Source organism: Falco peregrinus, chromosome 12 (assembly GCF_023634155.1).
Source record: "Falco peregrinus isolate bFalPer1 chromosome 12, bFalPer1.pri, whole genome shotgun sequence".
Taxonomy (NCBI): domain Eukaryota; kingdom Metazoa; phylum Chordata; class Aves; order Falconiformes; family Falconidae; genus Falco; species Falco peregrinus.
The window spans coordinates 6695479-6714736 of NC_073732.1; the positions used below are offsets into that span (position 1 = coordinate 6695479).

The 19258-nt window shown below is 39.8% G+C and overlaps 1 protein-coding gene across 13 annotated transcripts in view; it reads right to left on the minus strand.

Moving 5' to 3' along the window:
- Positions 1-3554: 3554 nt before the first annotated feature.
- The window catches only part of PIK3CB (phosphatidylinositol-4,5-bisphosphate 3-kinase catalytic subunit beta), a 101268-nt gene continuing 85564 nt past the window's right edge, over positions 3555-19258 (minus strand). For all 13 annotated transcript variants that reach the window (XM_055816940.1, XM_027779519.2, XM_027779521.2 and 10 more), the window contains 8 exons: positions 17765-17943; positions 17028-17137; positions 16628-16706; positions 9091-9258; positions 8506-8629; positions 7331-7476; positions 5606-5738; positions 3555-5094 (listed from right to left, as the gene is read on the minus strand). In XM_055816940.1, coding sequence (XP_055672915.1) covers positions 4957-5094; positions 5606-5738; positions 7331-7476; positions 8506-8629; positions 9091-9258; positions 16628-16706; positions 17028-17137; positions 17765-17943 — 1077 coding nt within the window. In that variant the 3' untranslated portion in view covers positions 3555-4956. The remainder of the gene's footprint in view (positions 5095-5605; positions 5739-7330; positions 7477-8505; positions 8630-9090; positions 9259-16627; positions 16707-17027; positions 17138-17764; positions 17944-19258) is intronic.

The window sequence follows — 19258 nt, forward strand, 5'->3', positions numbered from 1 at the left end:
ACTCCGCAGTATCCTAAGCAATACCAGCTCCCCCCGTGGGATGTCAAAAGGACACCCAGTGCTCCTTATGCAAGGGAGATGAAGAGACAATTTCAGAAACAAGAATGAGCTGCTTTGCCCATGTCACACAGGCGGTCAGATGGCAAATGCACGCTCAGAGAGGGCTCACGGGGCAAAGCCCGTCAGGTCAGACCCATAGAAGAAAACCTCACGCAGGATTCACCATCGGAAACCACTACCAGGTTTCCCACTTCTGCCCAGACTGGGTGGTTCTGGGCACCCGCAGCACATGCCCAGTTGCCCTGCCCAAACACAGACTTCTAAAGCCAAACATTAACATTACCTCTCACCAACATCCTTGCGCTACGTTTCCATGGGGCTTGACTGTGGCTTCCACTCATTTGCTTCATAAAAGCCAAAAGATGCCTGGCAAATCAGAATTAACCTTTTTCATTTCTCTCTGACTGCTATTCTGAAATTGTGACCCTTCACAGGTTTCCCAAGAATAAGAAATTAAGAAATGTGTATTTCTTAGATATAAAAATTAAGAAATAAGAATTAATAAATACATATTCATTCCCATCCCTCTTCATCAAGCAATCCAAGGGAAATTTCCCCAGATACTCCCCTGAGGAAAAGCAAGGTGACAGACCGAAAGGACAAAGGACTCATCACAGTAGCATTATTTTACATCTGACAGTCCAATCCAGTAAATCCTGCTAAAACAGGTTACACAGTTGAGACTGCTTTTAGCCAAGTGTTCTAGAGGTGAGTTCAGCACGCTTCTAACAGCATCCAACGGGCAGAATTCCCTCCTGTGGTTTGCAAGAGGACAGACAGCAAGTTCCTCATGTGGGCTGTTGGGCTGGAAAGGCACCCAAATAATCGTAGCATGGACACCCAGCTCATAAAGGGAAACCCTTCTCCTCTGGCTTCACCAACAGCTCGTGCTATTTTGCCGTAATGCTGTTTGAAGCACAGCTAGTAACGTGGGCAAGGCACCTCAGTTCCCTGCTCAGCACCAGCAGGAGCACATACCCTTTTCTTGGTCAGTCGTGGAGCCAGGCCTGGAAGGAATAACGACAAGATTTTTATTATGTGCGGAGGCAGCGCAAGCAGCACAGTACTCAAGTCTCCTCAGTAGCATTAGCTGTTGAAATTACTGCATCTTTCCTGGGCTGGCTAACAAAATTTGGTTGGTCCTGCGTATTCCTGAGACCACTCTTGCTCCACCTGTGCACTCGGTTTTACACAAAAAAAAAATCCTCAACGTCCCCATGGGAACGTTAGAAACCCCAGCTCTGCTGAGTCACCAGCCCCTGAACTAAGGGGTACGGGGCTGTGCCCCCGAGGGCAGTGACCCGTGTGGGCACGGTTACACACGCTGCTCCCACAGACGGCGTCAGCTCTCGCATCCATGCCACCTGAACGGATTCTCTAAGGAAAGGCAAGGCTGGTTTTCCAAACTGACAGGCCAAAACATGAATGACTAGCAGTTCCTATGTCCATTTAATCACTGGAGAGTCTACAATTATGATCTTACCGTGACTGATCTGCAAAGATACTCCAGTTAGAGAAACAATTTCACTACTAACCGCAAGCCCAGATGATACCCACCCAGCCAACAGCAGGCAGATGTGCCTCAAGCGATTAAATAGTCATCAGTGAGTGCTGTAATCAGGCAATAAACCACTACCTTGAGCTCAATCTGACTTTTATCGTGAGCCAAGCCAGAATGAGGCACATTTGTCTATTAAAAAAAAAACCAAAACCACCAACCACCACAGGCACATACAAACCGTGAGGTCCAACAGCAACGCAGCCCTGCCGTCTCGTATGGCAGCACTTCATAAAACTTGCTTTCCATCAGGACAGCTCCACTCCCCTGCCTCTCAGCAGTATTATGCCAGACAAACTATTTTAAGAAAACTTGCCAACTGGAGGGCATTTTGTGAGCAAAGAATTTCAGTTTTAGATTTTAAAGCCAGCCCACACACATAATTATTATATTAATACAATATATTGTGAAAAAGTAATAGAAATACTGATTACATACTTGAAAGATTTAGGCTTGAAATCATTCCTAACGAATAAAGCTATGATCATAGCCTGACATATTAATTATTAAGAGCCTGTACTATTTAATTAACCAATTTCAATAGCTCTAGGAGATTAAAGAGGAATATTGGACTCTATTATATAAAATATATGAATAGGCTCTGTCAAAGGCATTCGCTACAACGTGAATGACTTGGCAATCTGTACATCATCAATAAAACTGATAAAAGCATCAAAGGGAAAGCAAGCCGCTCCAGTGGTGAGGGGCACATTCACAAGGAGCTCTTTCCCTGGAAATCAAATACAGGACAAGCAGGACTGTAAAAGCAGCAGTCATCACCATTTGTCACAAATCACACGACACAAGGTAAAGAAAGCAAACCCATCAAGTAATCATGCAATCAAAAGAAAAAACTAATAAAATAATGTATACGATATACACACTACATATACCAAATTTCGGTTGTTGTTTCTAAAGCAGTCTAGGTATCTTTTCCCCCTGTCCTGTACAATGGTGGCCTTGAGGAGCAGAGTTGGTTTAAGAAAGGTAATTTTTCCAAGGAAATGCGCAGTCTAGATTAGAAGTAATTAATGTAATGCAAGACCTTCTCAACTGAAGGTATTTTAGACCAAAGTTATAACTTTTGTTTCTTTTCTACACCTGCATAAAGCTACATCCTTTCCACATTTAAAAAGGTTATGTTTCTACTCACCGTTACGAAGAAAGTCTTTAAACTCTCATATTACAATCTGACCATTTGATGCCTTCTGAATTCTGCAAACTGTCTAAATTAATGGCTTAAAAGAAAAAAAGTACGATCCCACTCAGCCCAAATTAACTTACCATTTTAACAGTATAGCTGGATATTGGGAAGTAAGTACAGAAATAATTAACGGGCTCACATGACAGAATTCCAGCGTTCTCCTCTTGGAGGAGACACTGCGGAGAACAGGCCTTCCCTCCTACTTTACACAGAGCAGTTTATTTATTTTCTGAATGAAACCCTGTGTGCCATAAGCTGTAGCACAGATGATAGAAACCCAGGGAAAGTGGTGATCTGTTTACTAATACAATTCAGCAAACCAGTACTCCAACATGAAGTTATCACAAAATTAACCCTCGTGACCTTATAAACACTGCTTCGTGTAAGGCTCATCCCTGAGAGGTGAACCTGGAAAAGCATTCTGAGTTGTCACCTGCAAGGCAGGTTTCTTTACCCTTCCTCCCACCTGCTTTAAAAATGGAAAATACAAAAATTAAAAAGGGGGACATGCCACACCTTAAATGCCACTGTATTATTTTTTAAAGAAAACGCAAACAAGCCACAAACCAGAACCCAAAATCAAACCTCTTTCACAATATTCTAGAAGCAGAGATCTTTTCAGAGAGATTAGCCCAAAGGCTGAGGACAAAAGAACCAAACCACTGCATAAAATGCTTTCCTGGCTCCAGATAAGGTTCTTGACCTTTAAAAGAAACAACAAAAATAAATCACTTTCAACAAAGTAAAACCACGTTTAATTAAATTCCTACATAAAACAACATCTCTATGCAAAACAACTGTTTAGTCAAAAAGTAAATATATATGTTTAATTCTCTTTCAAACGTCAACAAGAATTGAGAGCTACCAGTGTTCCTTGGAGAACAAGCAGTAGTTAAAGTCTGCCTTGCTGATGTTCAGAAACAGTATGTTACATCTTTTAACCAGCAGTTCCCTATTGCACGTCACAAATTTGCTCTCCATTTAAGCACCTAAAAGCCTGGTACCTCACTAAATAAATTAAAACAAATCCAGTTTCTTCAGCAACCATCTTCAACATATATATCTTGGTAAAGCAACATTACTGCAAGTTTTTAATAAATACAGAAAGAAAAAATTAACTTCTCACTGGTGTTTTATAGAATGATCTTTTTTCCATAAACACTTCATTTTCCAAACAATTGGGGGTTTTGGTATGTTTGCTCTAAAAATCACTCTGTGTGGTACATTTAATGAAAGTTTGTCCATACATAAGTCAGTACATTTGCATGGCACAACTAATCTGAGATATGAATTACAACGTAAGGTTGTAAGGAGCTTCTTGCTGAACCCAAAATAATTGTGTCTCTTCAGGAGTTGAAAACAAAGCCCCAGAGGCCAAACGGGAGAGTGTTACCGATGAGGGATTCTCAGGCATATTTGGAATTGGCCTAATTTTCCTCTCACTGAAGGGCTTCTTGTGTGTGTGTGTGTCACAGGAACAAAATCCCACAACCCTGAACATCTGGACGCTGCATCATGTTCAAAGGTGTGTTGGTGGTGACATCGCCCCCCGCCCACATCTTCCGAACACCCACCCTTCTTTTGGCAGCAGCGTAAGACATTAAGCAGCTCCCTGCAGTACAACAATACTGTGGTTGCTATTTACAGTAGAATTAATGCATCTGTGCCAGTAGGGCAGGGTTCGTATGAAAAATATACACAATATGGTCATTTTTAGCCAGATTAGGATATAAAAAAAATTCACTCTTCAAGTCCCAACTTCAAACGAACAACAGTTTTGTTCGAGGTCTTCAAACCTCCCGAGTATGTTAGAGCACATTACCCTAACGTATAAAACCAAATATTTACACCTCCATAAAGTACCAGAGAATTTTTAAAAATGCCTAGTAGCTCTCAGCGTGCAAAGTCAGCAGGAACTGATTATCCAGGATGTTCAATATTTGTAGAGACAGTCTTGGAATGAAGCATTCAGAAGCAGAGTGCAAAAGACTCAGGAATTATTTCAGCCTATTTCTTTCTGCTGATCTTTTGTTTTCTTTCTTGTTTAAAATAAGTTTTGTTGGTCCATGCTACAGACCCCCCTTAAAAACACTTATCAAGGTAACATTCAGCTTAGTGCAAATGCAAAAATCTTCTAGGATCTGTAATCTTTTCGAACAGTGTGAGCCATCCAGTTTACTTTAGTAGTCCAACTTTCACGGAGTGCTTCATCAAATTTTTGCTTAAATTGTTTTAGTGCTTCTTCCTCACTCTTCCCTAAGGCAAGAGAGTCCTAAGATGACAGGAAAACAAGTACTGTTAGGAATCCTGAAAGCCACAGTTAAGGTCTCCTTCACCTTTCCACATAAACCACATTCTGTTTTGTTGGGGTTTTTTGTTTTTGACACTTTTTCACTTATTATTCATCGAGCGATACATCAGTGGTATTTTCTGGGTTTAATATAAAACTAAAGAGTTAAGCAAATAAATTTCATCTTTACAGGTCTGTGCTTGTGCATGAGCCAGGACATAAGACACCCTGAAATGACTATAGTCATAGCACAGTCATAGCATAGATGCAGGAATGCTAAACTCATTACAGAATGGCTCAGAGGAACATACATTCATAGTTTCCTTTGACCACCAGGACTGACCACAGACCTTGTTCTATAGAGCTGAAAGCTTTGAGAACTATGGGAAAATCTTGACAGAAATGGGCAACAATAAAAACGTATTCGTCTTAGAATCAAATTTCACATACTGGAGAGATGCCAGGTCCTGCTGAGCTGTACATCTTACTTTACCTTGAGATACTGGATGTCCTTGACAGAGGTTAGCTCCGGAAGCCCTGCAGTTAACATCAGTGCAAAGAGTGTAATAAATAGGTTTCCATGTTTTCGCAGAATCAAGTATGCTTCTTCACAATACTGGCGGAACCTTCACGTTCACCCACAAAGCACATGCAATGAAGACAACACATGAGAACTTACAGAGCTGACAAACACATATAATTATTTCCAACAACTCTTATCTGGTCTAACACATACATCATAGGCACCCAGTAACAGAAGGGACAGAGATGTCTCTGGAACCTCCAGTGTATTCTCACCAAAATATCCCTTGCCTCTCCAACAAGTCCTTAAAGCATCAGCACTCGAGACCAAAAACCCCACTGTTCTTCAGAAGGAACAAAAAAATAGCAAAGGTAATGCCAGTGTCCTGCCTCCCTGAGAATTTGTTAGGTGAAATGCCCCGATGATTCCATATGGTGGATCTACAGTGGAAGAAGGAAAACCTCCCGCAGTCCCTACCAATCCAGCCTGTCTCTGTAATGTAATTCCTTCCTGCAAACACGGTCACAATCGAACCGACAGCCACATCTAGCGCAAAGACCCATTGTGCAGACATTTGAAAACTTGCTCCGTGCCCCCAAATGTGCCATCGTCCACTGTCAGATCCGTAGATTTCCACAGGAAATGGGAAAACCCCTTCAGACTAAGATGACAAGTTATACTTCAAAGAATCAACTATCTTCTGAGGAATTTTTCAAGTGAAAGTGGAATCCTACTGCCATTTAAAGTACTCCGTATTCCACAGCTCTTGCAGCAGCACAGTCACCTAAGAGCTTTTACTTCATGGTTTTAAAAATGGAGCCACAGGGTCATTTCCTTACTCTCCAGGAGAGACACAGTCACTGGCAGTTGCTTTCCATTCTTACTAGGCACACCGTTACAAACGAACGTAAGGCTTCTTCCACCAGAAGCAGCTGTAAGATTTATCAAGCCATACCCAGGTACTTCATTCCATATGTCTGTTAATAAATTCTTCCTGTGCAAATGATAGCAAAGTGAGAGCAAAACATTCAGAATGCCCCTCCCGTCATTGGTGAGAATGACACAGAAAGGAAATAGAAAAATCTGCCTCGACAGGCGGGATCACAGAGGGTAGTTTTCCCTTTCGTGTTCTGTTGCAGCTCTCTAACCCAAGATGGGAAGGGGCATGTCAAAGTGTTGGACTACGAGCACATGGCTCTATGTGCCAAAGCATCCAAGTAAGGCTGGGATCCATCAGCAGACTGGATGTGCACCGATGTGCAGAAAGGGCAGAAGGGAGCCTGTTCCCAGCTCCAGTGCTTCATCTCGCCTGAACAACAGTCTGCAGAATCCCTCCCTAGTGCCCAGTGCTGCTGAAGGTAAAACAAGATGAGCCCAGAAGAACATGCCATCCCCTGCCAGAGGAGATAAAAAGGAACTCTATGTTTCCACTGCAGAGCTGCAACCTCTGTTGTACGAAGTAATTTGTGTATATACTCTAGCTCAGGCAGAGAAGCAGATAGTAAATTCCAAATGCACGTTCATGCATTTGTATATGCATATGTCTATGCAATCAGTAGATTCTAAACGCCTATTAGCGCACTCCCACACCAGTACAAATGGTCAAACCAAACCCAGACAGGTTCCTGGGTGGGCTGGAATTTATCACCAGAGATCATCTTGGTTACAAAAGGAAGAGATTGAAATAACACTCACCGACCAAATTTTTCAGTGTTCCCTGTCTTCCCTTGTTGAATAACATGAATGAAATCATAGGTGAGTATGAAAGGTACCCGTTCCCTTTTAATTCCAAACTTGGACTTGAAGTTTCCAAGAATATGCCCAAAATCTATATGAAAAAGCTAAAAAGCAACCAGAAGTGAAAATTAATTTCCTCTGTAAAATGCTTCACTTTTCTAATTTCTCCATAGGATACTGGCATCAAGAACAGTTAATTCACAATGCTACTCTCCGTAGCCCATGGTTTCAACCCCTTGGGAGTGTTTAGTTTTAAAACATTTCAAAATTTATTTTAAATCAGTGATAACATTCACAGTCTTACAAGGACCACTGCTACAAATCTGCATGCAAAAGATTATCTCAGGTTTAAGCTTTTGATGTCTGCCAACAGACATCTTTGCTGGTAACATTAGGTAGAAAAATGAGCAACAATGAGCCCAACAATAAGCCCCTGAGGCTCAACATCATATCCAAGGGCTTCCTACATAAAAGACAGGAACAAAGCTAGCAGAAATTAAGTTAAGCTCAAGAAACTTGTGAGAGTTCTCCCATTTTACAGTCAAAGAGCACTTCAGCTTTCTTCTAGTAGATAAAAACTTAAAAGAATAATGCAAATATCTATAAACCTCTCACTTTCATAATCTTTGCTAGTTTAATAGGCAGAATAATTTAAGTAAAATGAGACAAGTTACAGTAGAAAGTAACAATTAAACAGGAAAATACATTTCTAAGTTTACCTAGGTTCTAGGCATTGAAACTCAGTCACAGCATCACGCTGGTACTGAGCTCTGTATCGAAAATGCCTGCACAGGTGGGCTGCAAAGACTCACTCCAGGAAAACTACACTGCTCAAATGACTACTTTTACTCAAGGAATCCAAACCATTAACAGGCCATCTGGATGTTCTGAAAAGAGTTCTACAGAACAGCCTCACTTGATATCAAAGTGCTTACGAAACAGGCATTGGTTGGACCTTCCACTAGTCTTACATTCCCTTTCTTTGAAGCTCCCTCCAATTCTCAGTAAACAAAGACATCAGTTGCAACATGTTGATTTGATTTTACCAAGACACTAAAGAAATCAAAAGTTCTCAAAATAATTCTTGCACAACAGATACTGCAGTCATTTTGCTTAACAGAAGAGATTTTTACCTGACCATTTTTTCTGACCATGATATTGTCACTGTGTCTGTCACCAATCCCCAATACATAAGTAGCTACACAGTAGCCAGCACAAGACAGAGTAAATTCTTCAATGGCTCGATCCAAGTCATCTCTATAACCACAAAGACAAACAAGATTAGTGCACGCTACTGGTAATTCATGTCGTGCCTCAATAAGGATTTTTTGCTTGTTTAAACCAGAAACCCATTAGGATGCTGTAAAACTAGACTTATTTGAGAGAAAATACTGTAAAAAAAATAATACTCTTTTTATTGTTATTATACAAGGGAGAATAGGAGAAATGCAAATGTTATGAAATTTTTCTTGGGTTCCTTTGTTTTGCCAAATCTAGTAAAACTTAACAACATGCAGTCAAAATGCTGCAAATGGCAGAATTTCAGCTCAATCATTGTTTGAATTCTAATGGCACCATGAAACTGAGTCAGAATGTGACATACTAGAAAAATAACTAGTAACAAACCAGCCAGAAGAGGCACACATTCCTCAAAACTGAAAAAGAAAGTTACAGGAACGTTGTAGCTTACACTACGAGCAAATAACTGTAGAAATTACCCTAAATTGTATTCCTTCAGCCAGTTCAAGAGAGCATCTTTGTTGAAGGCAGCAGCAGCAGCAACGTTGCTACTATTTAACTGAATGTCAGCAATGGTTTCTGAGCTAGACACAGCCTCGATAAGGCCAGCGTGATCCCCAGTTGCTAAACAGCCGTAGGGCAATATCCTGAAACAAAACGCAGATTTAGGTTAAAACCAAAAAAACACTAAGAATGTTTCTTTGGTGTAGCAATATGTTGAGCAGGCTGAATACTCGTGCTAACGCGAACATTAAACTCTCAAAGGTTAACACACAGATAATGCTTGCAAAGTCCAAATAGCAGCAATACATTTAAAACATTGATTTTTCCTATTATCTATGTAAAAAAAAGAACTTACAAGCAATCCTAATTTTTCCCTTTTACTAACACATTTACTTGTAATTTTACAAGAGAAACCGTAGATGGAGCCCTTTGTTTTCATTTGTTAATTTACTGGCTAAACAGACACTAAGTGACACTAATGTTCACTGTGGACTAAATTATCTGTGTAAATGAGAAAAAGGATCTTATCCTTTTCCCCCACTCTTCCTATTTCAACTTAAAAAGCTAGCAAACCTTATAAATATAAGCATGAGATAACATTTTCCAACTCTCACTGATTTTAAGCATTGAAACCTAATGAAAACCAGGAGTACATCTTTTAACCCACCTGATATTTAAGAATATTCCTGTGCATTCATACACTAAGCCTAGTAAAAACATATACACCAGTATCACTACATTAAAATAAGACACAGTTAAAGACAGGAATGAAGGAGAGAGATGTTTAAATAGGTAAGTGTTTTTCCAACACATTTCCTCACTCCAGATGCTAAACAGAATGGCAACTTAGATGGGAGCTCAACGTATGCAATGGGAACTTAAAGCAAACTCTTCAAAGGCATTGCACCACAACGGGAGGTGCCTACCCTCACGCCAGGCATCTCAGGTCAGGAATGTTACCTCAACTCTGGGCATGAATTCACGTACTAAAGAATGGATGCCTGTGCAAATCTAACTGCGGTACACAAGCTATAGACTAGCACTCATTAACTTATAAAGCTGTACAAAAAAATTGCAGGACATACTAAAAAATTGCGTGTTTGTGCATGTGTATAGATATATGGACATAGATATATAAAACCCCACTGCTGGTGGAGTAGTTAGTTATTTATACATAAACCAGGTATTAAGTCTTGATTGTTACAAAGCAGAACCACATCTCTTTACTGACACAGCCTATTATCCCAAGCCACAGAAGAAAAATAAATGAGATTGCAGACAAGCTCTTTGACATAACAGCTACTAGATAACTGGACAGTTTCTCCACCTCAGTGATAACACACAACTGAAGCAGCACAGGCAGTAGTAACTGTATAGTTGGGGATTCTTCTCTACTGGCCACAAAGCAAACTCAAACCCAGATTCAACAGAGTATTTAGAGAACACTCAACTTCAAAACAAAAAAAGAAGCGAAAATTTGGAACCTTCTTCCCACGTCTATTCTAATCTACTTCCCCGATTAAAATCCAGAGCAGAGGCTCCTCACAATGACCACAAAGGTATCTGCAATTACCGAGCACCAGCGTTCATGATAGAAGGAAGCACTGCCCATCCTTATCACGACACGACAAATGTAAGCCAAATATTGCTAGGTTAAAGTGCACGCTGGCCTTCTTCCATGGCATTTCAACCCACCCTACTCACAGCTTAACTGGGCACATGTCCAACAACTTCCCCTTCAAAAGCAAGCAATGATGAAAGCACTCAGCCCCTTGAGGGCCGTGTGCTTACAACCGCAGGAAAAAACATCCTTGTCAGAGAGACAGTTTGACAGGAGTCAAGTTAGGGACAAATCCTCTGGGCCCTTTCCATCTCATCCTGGTCTTTCTGACTTCAACATCTGTCAGCACGATATGCTCCCTGCTTTGTAATGCCAGTAAAGACCACAGACAGATCAAACCGGCAGTCCTGGGCAGGACAGGGAGTTTTCTTCTTTGCTCCATTTAATACTGTTCTTGATTTCAAGAGTTTTAATTCTCCAAAGTAGTATCTTTCCAAATACAACACCAAGCTCTAGCAATTTATCAACATCTTCTCTGTAACTTCAGGCATTAATGAAAAATAATGGCATCTCTTAGACTTGTAACGAATACATTTTTCAGTGTGTTTGTGAACTCAGACTTCATTCATACACAGCCGCTTACCATCAAACTTCACACGTATTAAGGGAGGTGAAAATGAAAACTCACTATAAATAGGCAGTGAAATTAAATAGTTTGGGGAACTCCCCCCATCTGTTCAAAAAGTACCCATGTACTAAATACTTTTATGACAATTTACCACAGCAGAGGTCACTCAACACAGATTAAACTCCTCTGACTTGGGATTTTCTGTTGCTCTGTTACTTCACTAATTTCTCCCTTAACACCATCTCAATGCTATAACATCAGTAAAGCAGTGGAAATTCTTTTTGATGCCGGGATCGCTCTCCTAAGAGGTGCAACGCTGCAGACCCCGCAGCATGCTTAGGAAGACAGATGTTATGCTTCTCTGCTGTGACATGTATTTGTAATATCTAAACAGTCCTCACTGAAATAACAGAAAGTTATTTAATCTACTAGGAGTATGTCCATACACATTACTTCGGAGGTAGAATTTTTTAAAGCAAATTAACTTGAAGAGTGGGAATTTGAATCTCTGAAAGGCTTTTTGTTTCTCTGCAGATGCAACCTCAATATAAATACCATTTGACTTAAGTTTGTTCCACAATTGCCCATATTTGAAGGAACAACTAGAGATAAACTACAGAAAGAACTGAGGAAGTTTGCCTGCGTGTACTTAGTAATGTCTTAGGCCAACTATTTCCTGCTCAATTTTCAGATAGTAGTTTGTCTTAGAAATGAATAGGTATGGGGATTAATTAAAGAATATCCTTTTTTGGTTTTCTCATTTCTCTCTGGTACTTGAACAACTGATGTCTAAGGAACCTGACTCTGAATGAGACTTCTCTAAATGACAGAGCTGTGTTCGTCTTGGGTGACCGTCCGCTGTCTAACGGCCGGGTCTGCACAGAGAAGCAGATGCAATTTACACCTGGAGTTCTACCCAGTCGAGCACTCCACAGTCCATCCAGCGATAGCCCAGGACGAAGGACCTACTGCAGTTCAAGGCTGTGTCCTCTCATCTACACATATTTACTTTTCTGATACAAATCCTGATCTTGTTCTGGTATTTAGTCAGAACGCACACATGGGAACCTAGACAACAAAACACAGCATGTGTGATTTACCCAGGAGACAAATCAGTTGACAATTAAACGAACAAACCAACCAACCAAGCTTTCTCCTTCTTCAGCTTTGGAGATCTCAAAAGCAATATATATTTTGTGTTCCTCTCCAGAGCAGAGAAATGCCACTGGGAATATTGTGCTTGCTTTAGGCACGGACTGGGCTAAGATTTCATTTTAAATTACTACTAAATAACTAACTGCAGATTGCAGTGCAATTATAAGGAAACCGATCCCACCCCAAACTCCTCAATGGCAGCATACTGGTTGCCATTTGATCCGTGCTTCACAGAAGCTGTACGATTTGCTGGTGGCTAGGTATTATTGATTGAAGAGAGAGGCAAACAGCAACTGCTTCCGCTCTTACACCGGTGAAACAAGTGAGAAGCCTGAATGGAGTTATCAGACTTTCTGTCGTGGATAAAAGGAAGCAACAGCTTCAGGGAAACTAAAGCCTCCAAGGACGACACGGGGTGAGAAGAAAAGAATTCACTCATTGGTATGGACGTATGAAGTTGTATTTTTCAGGAAGGCACATCGATTTGACACTACCTTTTTGTCTGACACCATGCCTCTTACCCAAGCAGAAAGAAGCAAGCCAACAAGTCCCGACTCACACACGGCAACACAACTCATTAACACTGCTGCTAATTCATAGATGTTGAAGTTATCTCTTCCCGAGAGGCAAGTAGACTGTAAACACAGAGATCACAAAGTTGTACCCTCTTAGCTGCATCCTCGTGCTCCAGGTGTGCAGAGTGGTGGTTCTGTCAAATTTTCCTTTCAATTAAGGCCATTTCAAGCCTTCTCTTGGCAATCTCTCTTGGTTCACCTCTCTGTCAGATATGGAATTATAAACCTGCCTCAATCCCAGCATTTTATTTCATAATCATAACTATGAAAGGATGAATGGAAGGAAAATGCTGCCACTTAAGTAGATAAATGGAAGAGGCCAATTATAGAACTTCAAGTCTCACCAGGAACTTCCCCTTTCTACTTTTTTTTTTTCTTCTGAGAGTTTTAAGAGAAATCTTGGGCATGACAAGCTATTTTTTTGGTTTCCTTTGCTGAGTTTAAAAAAATGCCTTAGTCAAGAAAAGCGTATTTGGTGTCTCCTTATCACTATTCCTGTTTGCTAGGCACAGTGTGTGGCCCAGGCTAGAACCACAACCTAAGCTTCTGGGAAGGCAGCAGCACAAGTATGCCTCATCTGGGATTCCACAGCTGCCAGAGGTTGTCCTTGCTCCTAAATGCTGGATCAGTCTCCTCGCAGTCTGTTTATAATGACATAAATTATCTGAAGTTTCTTCCAATCATCGTTCAACTTAACACACACTCAGCCACCTCATCACAAACATACACTTCCAGAAACAATTTATTATTCACATTCCTAATTCCCTCATCCCATATTTCACTCAGAGGAATCTTTCCTTAAGCAACGTAAGTAGCAAATTTATACTTTTACTTATCTGTGCAGGCTGATACGAAGCTCCCACTATTACATTCGAACCACAAAAAATTTGAAACTAGCTCAAAGAATCCAAATGAAGTATTTCAAGTAATATTTAAATAAGTACTTTTAACCTTATAAACAACACTTAAACACAAAGGATTACAGCTCTTTCACAGGCATACAAGACTGAATTTATGGCTTCCTAATGGCTTATAATAATGTGACACCCAGTATCTTCTTTAGAACTATTCTCCTAAAAACAATTAGAATTTGAGAATTGTATCAGCTAAAACTGGCACATGATTTGGCTGGGAAAATTCCCTACATAGAACCAGAGGGTTGCATGGTTACACTGAACAATGCCCAATACTGTTGCTCTTTGGAATGCTCTCCTATTCCTAGAAAGAAGTCATGTTTATCTCAGCTTTGCAACAGACTTTGGAAGATACTAAGGTATTTCTGGTCTGAAGAATGTTTTCTGACATCCAAATAGTGTCTTATCAAGAAAAAAAAATGCAAAGTGGGACTTCAGAGTGTACGTTGATGTTCACAATGACCGTCAGTCTCGGTGTAACCAGTGGGCTGCTCGCGGAAGGAAGGAAAAATGGCTACTACAAAGAATAGCTGAGTTCATTGCTACTTGCTGATTTAAAAGTGACTAGTTTACATAGGAAGAGATATCACCCTGGAGACTTGACTGATAAACTAGTAACAAACGAAAATCCCACAACCCTCCTCATCATTATGAAACAAGTTTTCCACATGCTGGCAACTCCTGTGCTCATGGCATCTTGGAAAGGTTTTATTACTTCATTTTGAAAGAAGTGGCTTTGCAGAAGCAGCAGAGCAAATGAGAAGACTCTTTCTAAACACAGGATTTCTGTCTTAACAGAAAACAAATCAGGCACTTGACAACCTCACAAAACCTGCCTAAAGGAAGCAGAAATGGAAGTTTTAGCATGAAACACAAGTGAGTTCAACACCATAAACACGTCTTTAGTACTTCAGTACAAATGCGCCAGAACATCATGCTTTTTCTCCACTGTCTTTATAATGGCTTGGTTAGAACTACTTCATTGCAATGGCATTGAAAATTTCAAGGGAACTGCAACATATTCCCCCCCCCCCCCCCCGCTATAGTATTGATTCTAAATATAACACCTTTCCTGTCAACCTCATCTTACTACAGAATCTTGTCTTGCTGCTGACTATGCACCGTTTATCATGATTCAAAAATACAACTGAAACCGTGCAGTGTTATTAACATTAGTGGGTGGTAAGCATAAAACAGATGGCAGTACTTTTTCTTACATACATACTTCAATAATAAAAGTCTTCCACCGCAGAATACTGACAAGGCTAAGATTTTCACATATAGATGAATTTCATTCAAAATTCCACATAGAATCCAGTGATAAGCCACTTGGCAACAGCTTCCAGGTAGAAGAGCCTGTAATTGTCCACCCTTCCAGACTGTAACATCCTAACTCAAGAGGCAAGAATATTATGGGAGTCAGACTCAAAAGCCTCGCTAAAGTCAAGGTAAGGACATTCACTACTCTTCCCTCCCCTCAAAGACGGCCATTGGATTAGTCAGGCATGGTTCACCCTTGGTAAATCCATAGCGACTGTTCTCAATCACCATCATTTTCTTTGCACAACAGCTCTCCTAGAAGAGAAGCACAAGTAACTAACTTCTCTCCCAAGACCCTCATCTTCATGAGGCTTGTCATCTAATTAATACAAGACAGATATTCTTCTGTTAAATTTTGTAGGAAATAGATCACAAGTGTAAAATTTATTTGGAGAGTTAATACGTTAATTTGTGGCTATGGCAGCACAAACCATGCATGCCCTTAACAAGTAAGATCAAGAGAAATAAGAAAATGTTAACAAGAAGAACCTGTGTTTGTGCATTCCACAAATCTGATTATTCTCAACCATACAATGAAATTCTATTATAAAGAACCTCAAGCCCTCTATTCCCCAACCCCCAAATTACCAGTACTAATTTCTACAGAAGTTTTGCCTATTAGTTCTACCTATTGGAGAGTCTTGATGGTGCATTCCAGGTGCAATCCTCAGCAGCTAATACCTGACCAGCAGATACATGTTCTATGTTTGTACCTCACTTGCACGTGTGTATCTCAGACCTTAAGAGTTGTAATTCCCATAATCATTAAAGTCCCATTTTTGCACATGCCTGGAAAATCAGTGACCATTAATAGGTAAGTTGGTTACATGAGGAATTTATGAAACGCCTCCGTTTGGGAAGGTCACAGACACAAACACAAAAAGGCACAAAACCTGCCTGCTGGAGCCTTAACTCAAGAACTGGTTCCCGACCTCATAGATGCTTTTTATCTAGATGCTTTCCAAAGGATGAAAACAGTAAACTATGTAAGAGAAGAGTGGAATTTATAATCAGCATGCCGACTTAAACAACAAGAGACAGGGGGCACCAGGAAAAAGATGCTGCTTGATAATAAAAAAAAATAATCTCAAAGTTTCACCTCTTCCATTATTTCTTTTTAAGGCTAAATTCTTTTGGACTGTGGGCCATCTAAGGAATGAAGTGCAAAGAGAAGCCATCTAATTAGTTAAAGCAACTGCCTTCTACAGCCTGTTCACCTTGGCTGTGACAACTGAAACTTCTGGGCTTCGATATAGATGTTTAGAAAGGGGACAGCAGGGTAGGTATTTAAAAAACAGGAAAGCTTTACTGCTAAAAGTGGACTCTCCACCCAAATAAAGTAGCCCTCAAGATCCTTACCGGAGATCCAGACCAGCTTCTTTCCAAAGTATGTCCATCAAACGCAAAATCTGGAGCGTCAACATGTCTTGTCGCAGATCTGTAATGAAAGGATGAAACTGCTACTTCAATTTCTCAGGGTATTGTAGACAAACTTTATAATGTTTAAAAGGCCTTCAGGAAAAGGTATCTAAAAGTATTTGTCAAGCCTAAAAATTAAAGTGGAATTAACCATAATTGCATCCTCATGGCTGATAATGTCTATAATTTGAAACCTAGTTAGAAGATGATGCTCAATTTGTTTACCGATGTTAGAGTAAACCACATTTGTATTGTGGCAATACAGAGCAACATAGCTTAAGTGCAAGCGTGGGAGTGAAGAAAGGAAAGGAAATATTAAAAAATTTTTAGCATTGCTTACCATCACCATTTTTAAAGATGATCCCTACAAGATCTCCTCCAAACATTTTATTGTTGTATACTATCCATAGGGGCTTCATTTTAGAATCCATGTATCTACACTTCTCAACGCTAGAAGAAAATACAAAAGTTTTAGTCAAATAAGAATAATCCAACTGGAAAGGTCTAAACATTGTTCAAAACACAACAGAACACATACGCTTCAGTTTGGAAGTACTTAAAACTTCTGAAGTTATCTCTGCTTTTGTCCTGCTACTACGCTATGAACACATACCAAGTTATGAACAAACCTGTTACAGACACCGTGATTAGCATGCACATATGTAATACTTAATTTAAGCACCTGCATTTTCAGGGAAAAGTTTTCTTTATATACTTTCCCATCATCTAAGTGCTGTTAAAGGTTCTAATGGCTTTTGTGCTTATAGTTACAAACAGAAGCCAGGAATGCAGTCTAACTCACTTTTAGGCTTACAATTGAACATATTAAGCTATGGTAATGCATTGGCTAAGAGAGTATTAAGTTTCATGGCAGATCACAAGAATCTTCTGACTTAACCGATACCTTAACCTTAGGAAGATTCCCAACAGACCTTCTCTCGCTATAGGAAAAGTTCCCTCTGACAGCATACCTGCTGAACAATACAGCCAAAGGAAGTCAAAGCAAGTATGCATTTCTGCTTTACTGTTTCTGTGCAAAAGCTACAGCGACATTCTATTCACTCATTCTCAACTTACTGTAGTTCTGAAAGTATAACAGAAGGATTCAGAGGAGACTGGAGGTCAGAAAGTGCTTCTCTGTAAGCATTTTGTTTCAAACACGTATGCATTGCATCTTTTCCTTTTGCTTTGCTTTGCTTCATGGCATTCAGCTTAATTAAGCTATTTAAAGTCTTCATTTTATTAAGGGCTTCCACCTGAAAGAGATATTGTATCTTTAGAAGTTATTGCTCCGATTTTATACATAATGCAAAATCCCATTTCAAAACACAACAAAGTAACAAATAACTCTACAACTTTCTAGAAATGGAAAATGCCAATTAAGATGGCATTCCTGAAAAAATATGAGAATAGCCTTTTTTTAATTTGCTCATGTCCCAGAAATCCCACTGTCATAAGTAACAAAGCCATTGATGGGATGAAAGCTCCTAAGCGTCGAATCACTTTTTAAAGCATGACTTAAAATCTCCAAAAATTAATGAGGCATTTAAATGTATGATGGGTTTACATAAATTCCTTCTTTAAAACACAACTTTTGTCTGCTAATTCAACAAAGCACCTAACATAGGTGCCTCTATCTATACAGAAGTCAACAGAAGTAGAGTGCTTCATACTGCTAACAAAATCAAACATTATTCGAGACGAGCTATGGATGCAGATACTTCCATTGCACATGTTCACTTAATTGCATACAATATGAAATGGCCACGTGACTACTTGCAGAGAATTTTCATATACTTAACTAGACATCGTCAACTTTTACAGAGCAGAGTTTGCTCATTAAAATCCTGCTGAAGTTAGGTGTGAGGTAAATGCTCTAATCAATGAAGAGGTTCCAAATCATATCTCATCTAAGCAATAGTTACCTTAAAAATGTGTAAAAAGGCAAGGCAATTATTTGCAATCAATACAGGTGGGTTTAACCCTTTTTCTCTCCCTTTTCCGGTTTTGGAAAGTTTTCTATTGGCACAATTTCTAAGAAAACAAGTAAACTAGTGATGTGAATGAATGTACATAACACCTTCAGTAACAAACCTAGATAGCACATACAACAAATACAAATTTCTACGTCTACATCTAAGCAACTTGTTAGCCAGGTATAAAATAGTTGTTATAACAATCACCTGTATTTGCACTAGCCACCGTTACTACACTCAGTAACACACATATTCTCTAGCAAACAGCATCAATTTAATAATTACAAAAGTTGATTTCTATAGAAGGAAGCTTCAGTCTAACTTACAAGGTGCTGAGTCAAAACTTAGCACTTCTGCAGACAGACAGAACCCCATCAGGCAGGATGCTGGGGAAACTGTATGCAGTTTGATTATAAAACCGAGGCAATGGAGACCTGCCAGGTCAGCCATCTGTCAAAACCAAAAGCGCTCTGCTTTTCCACTATTCTAGGAGCTGTACAAACATAACTGACAAGGGAACAAAATGGAACCTGTGTTGTACAAACAGGAACTTTTTGAAGTATTTCTACTATGAATTTCTTCCGTGTTTGCACAG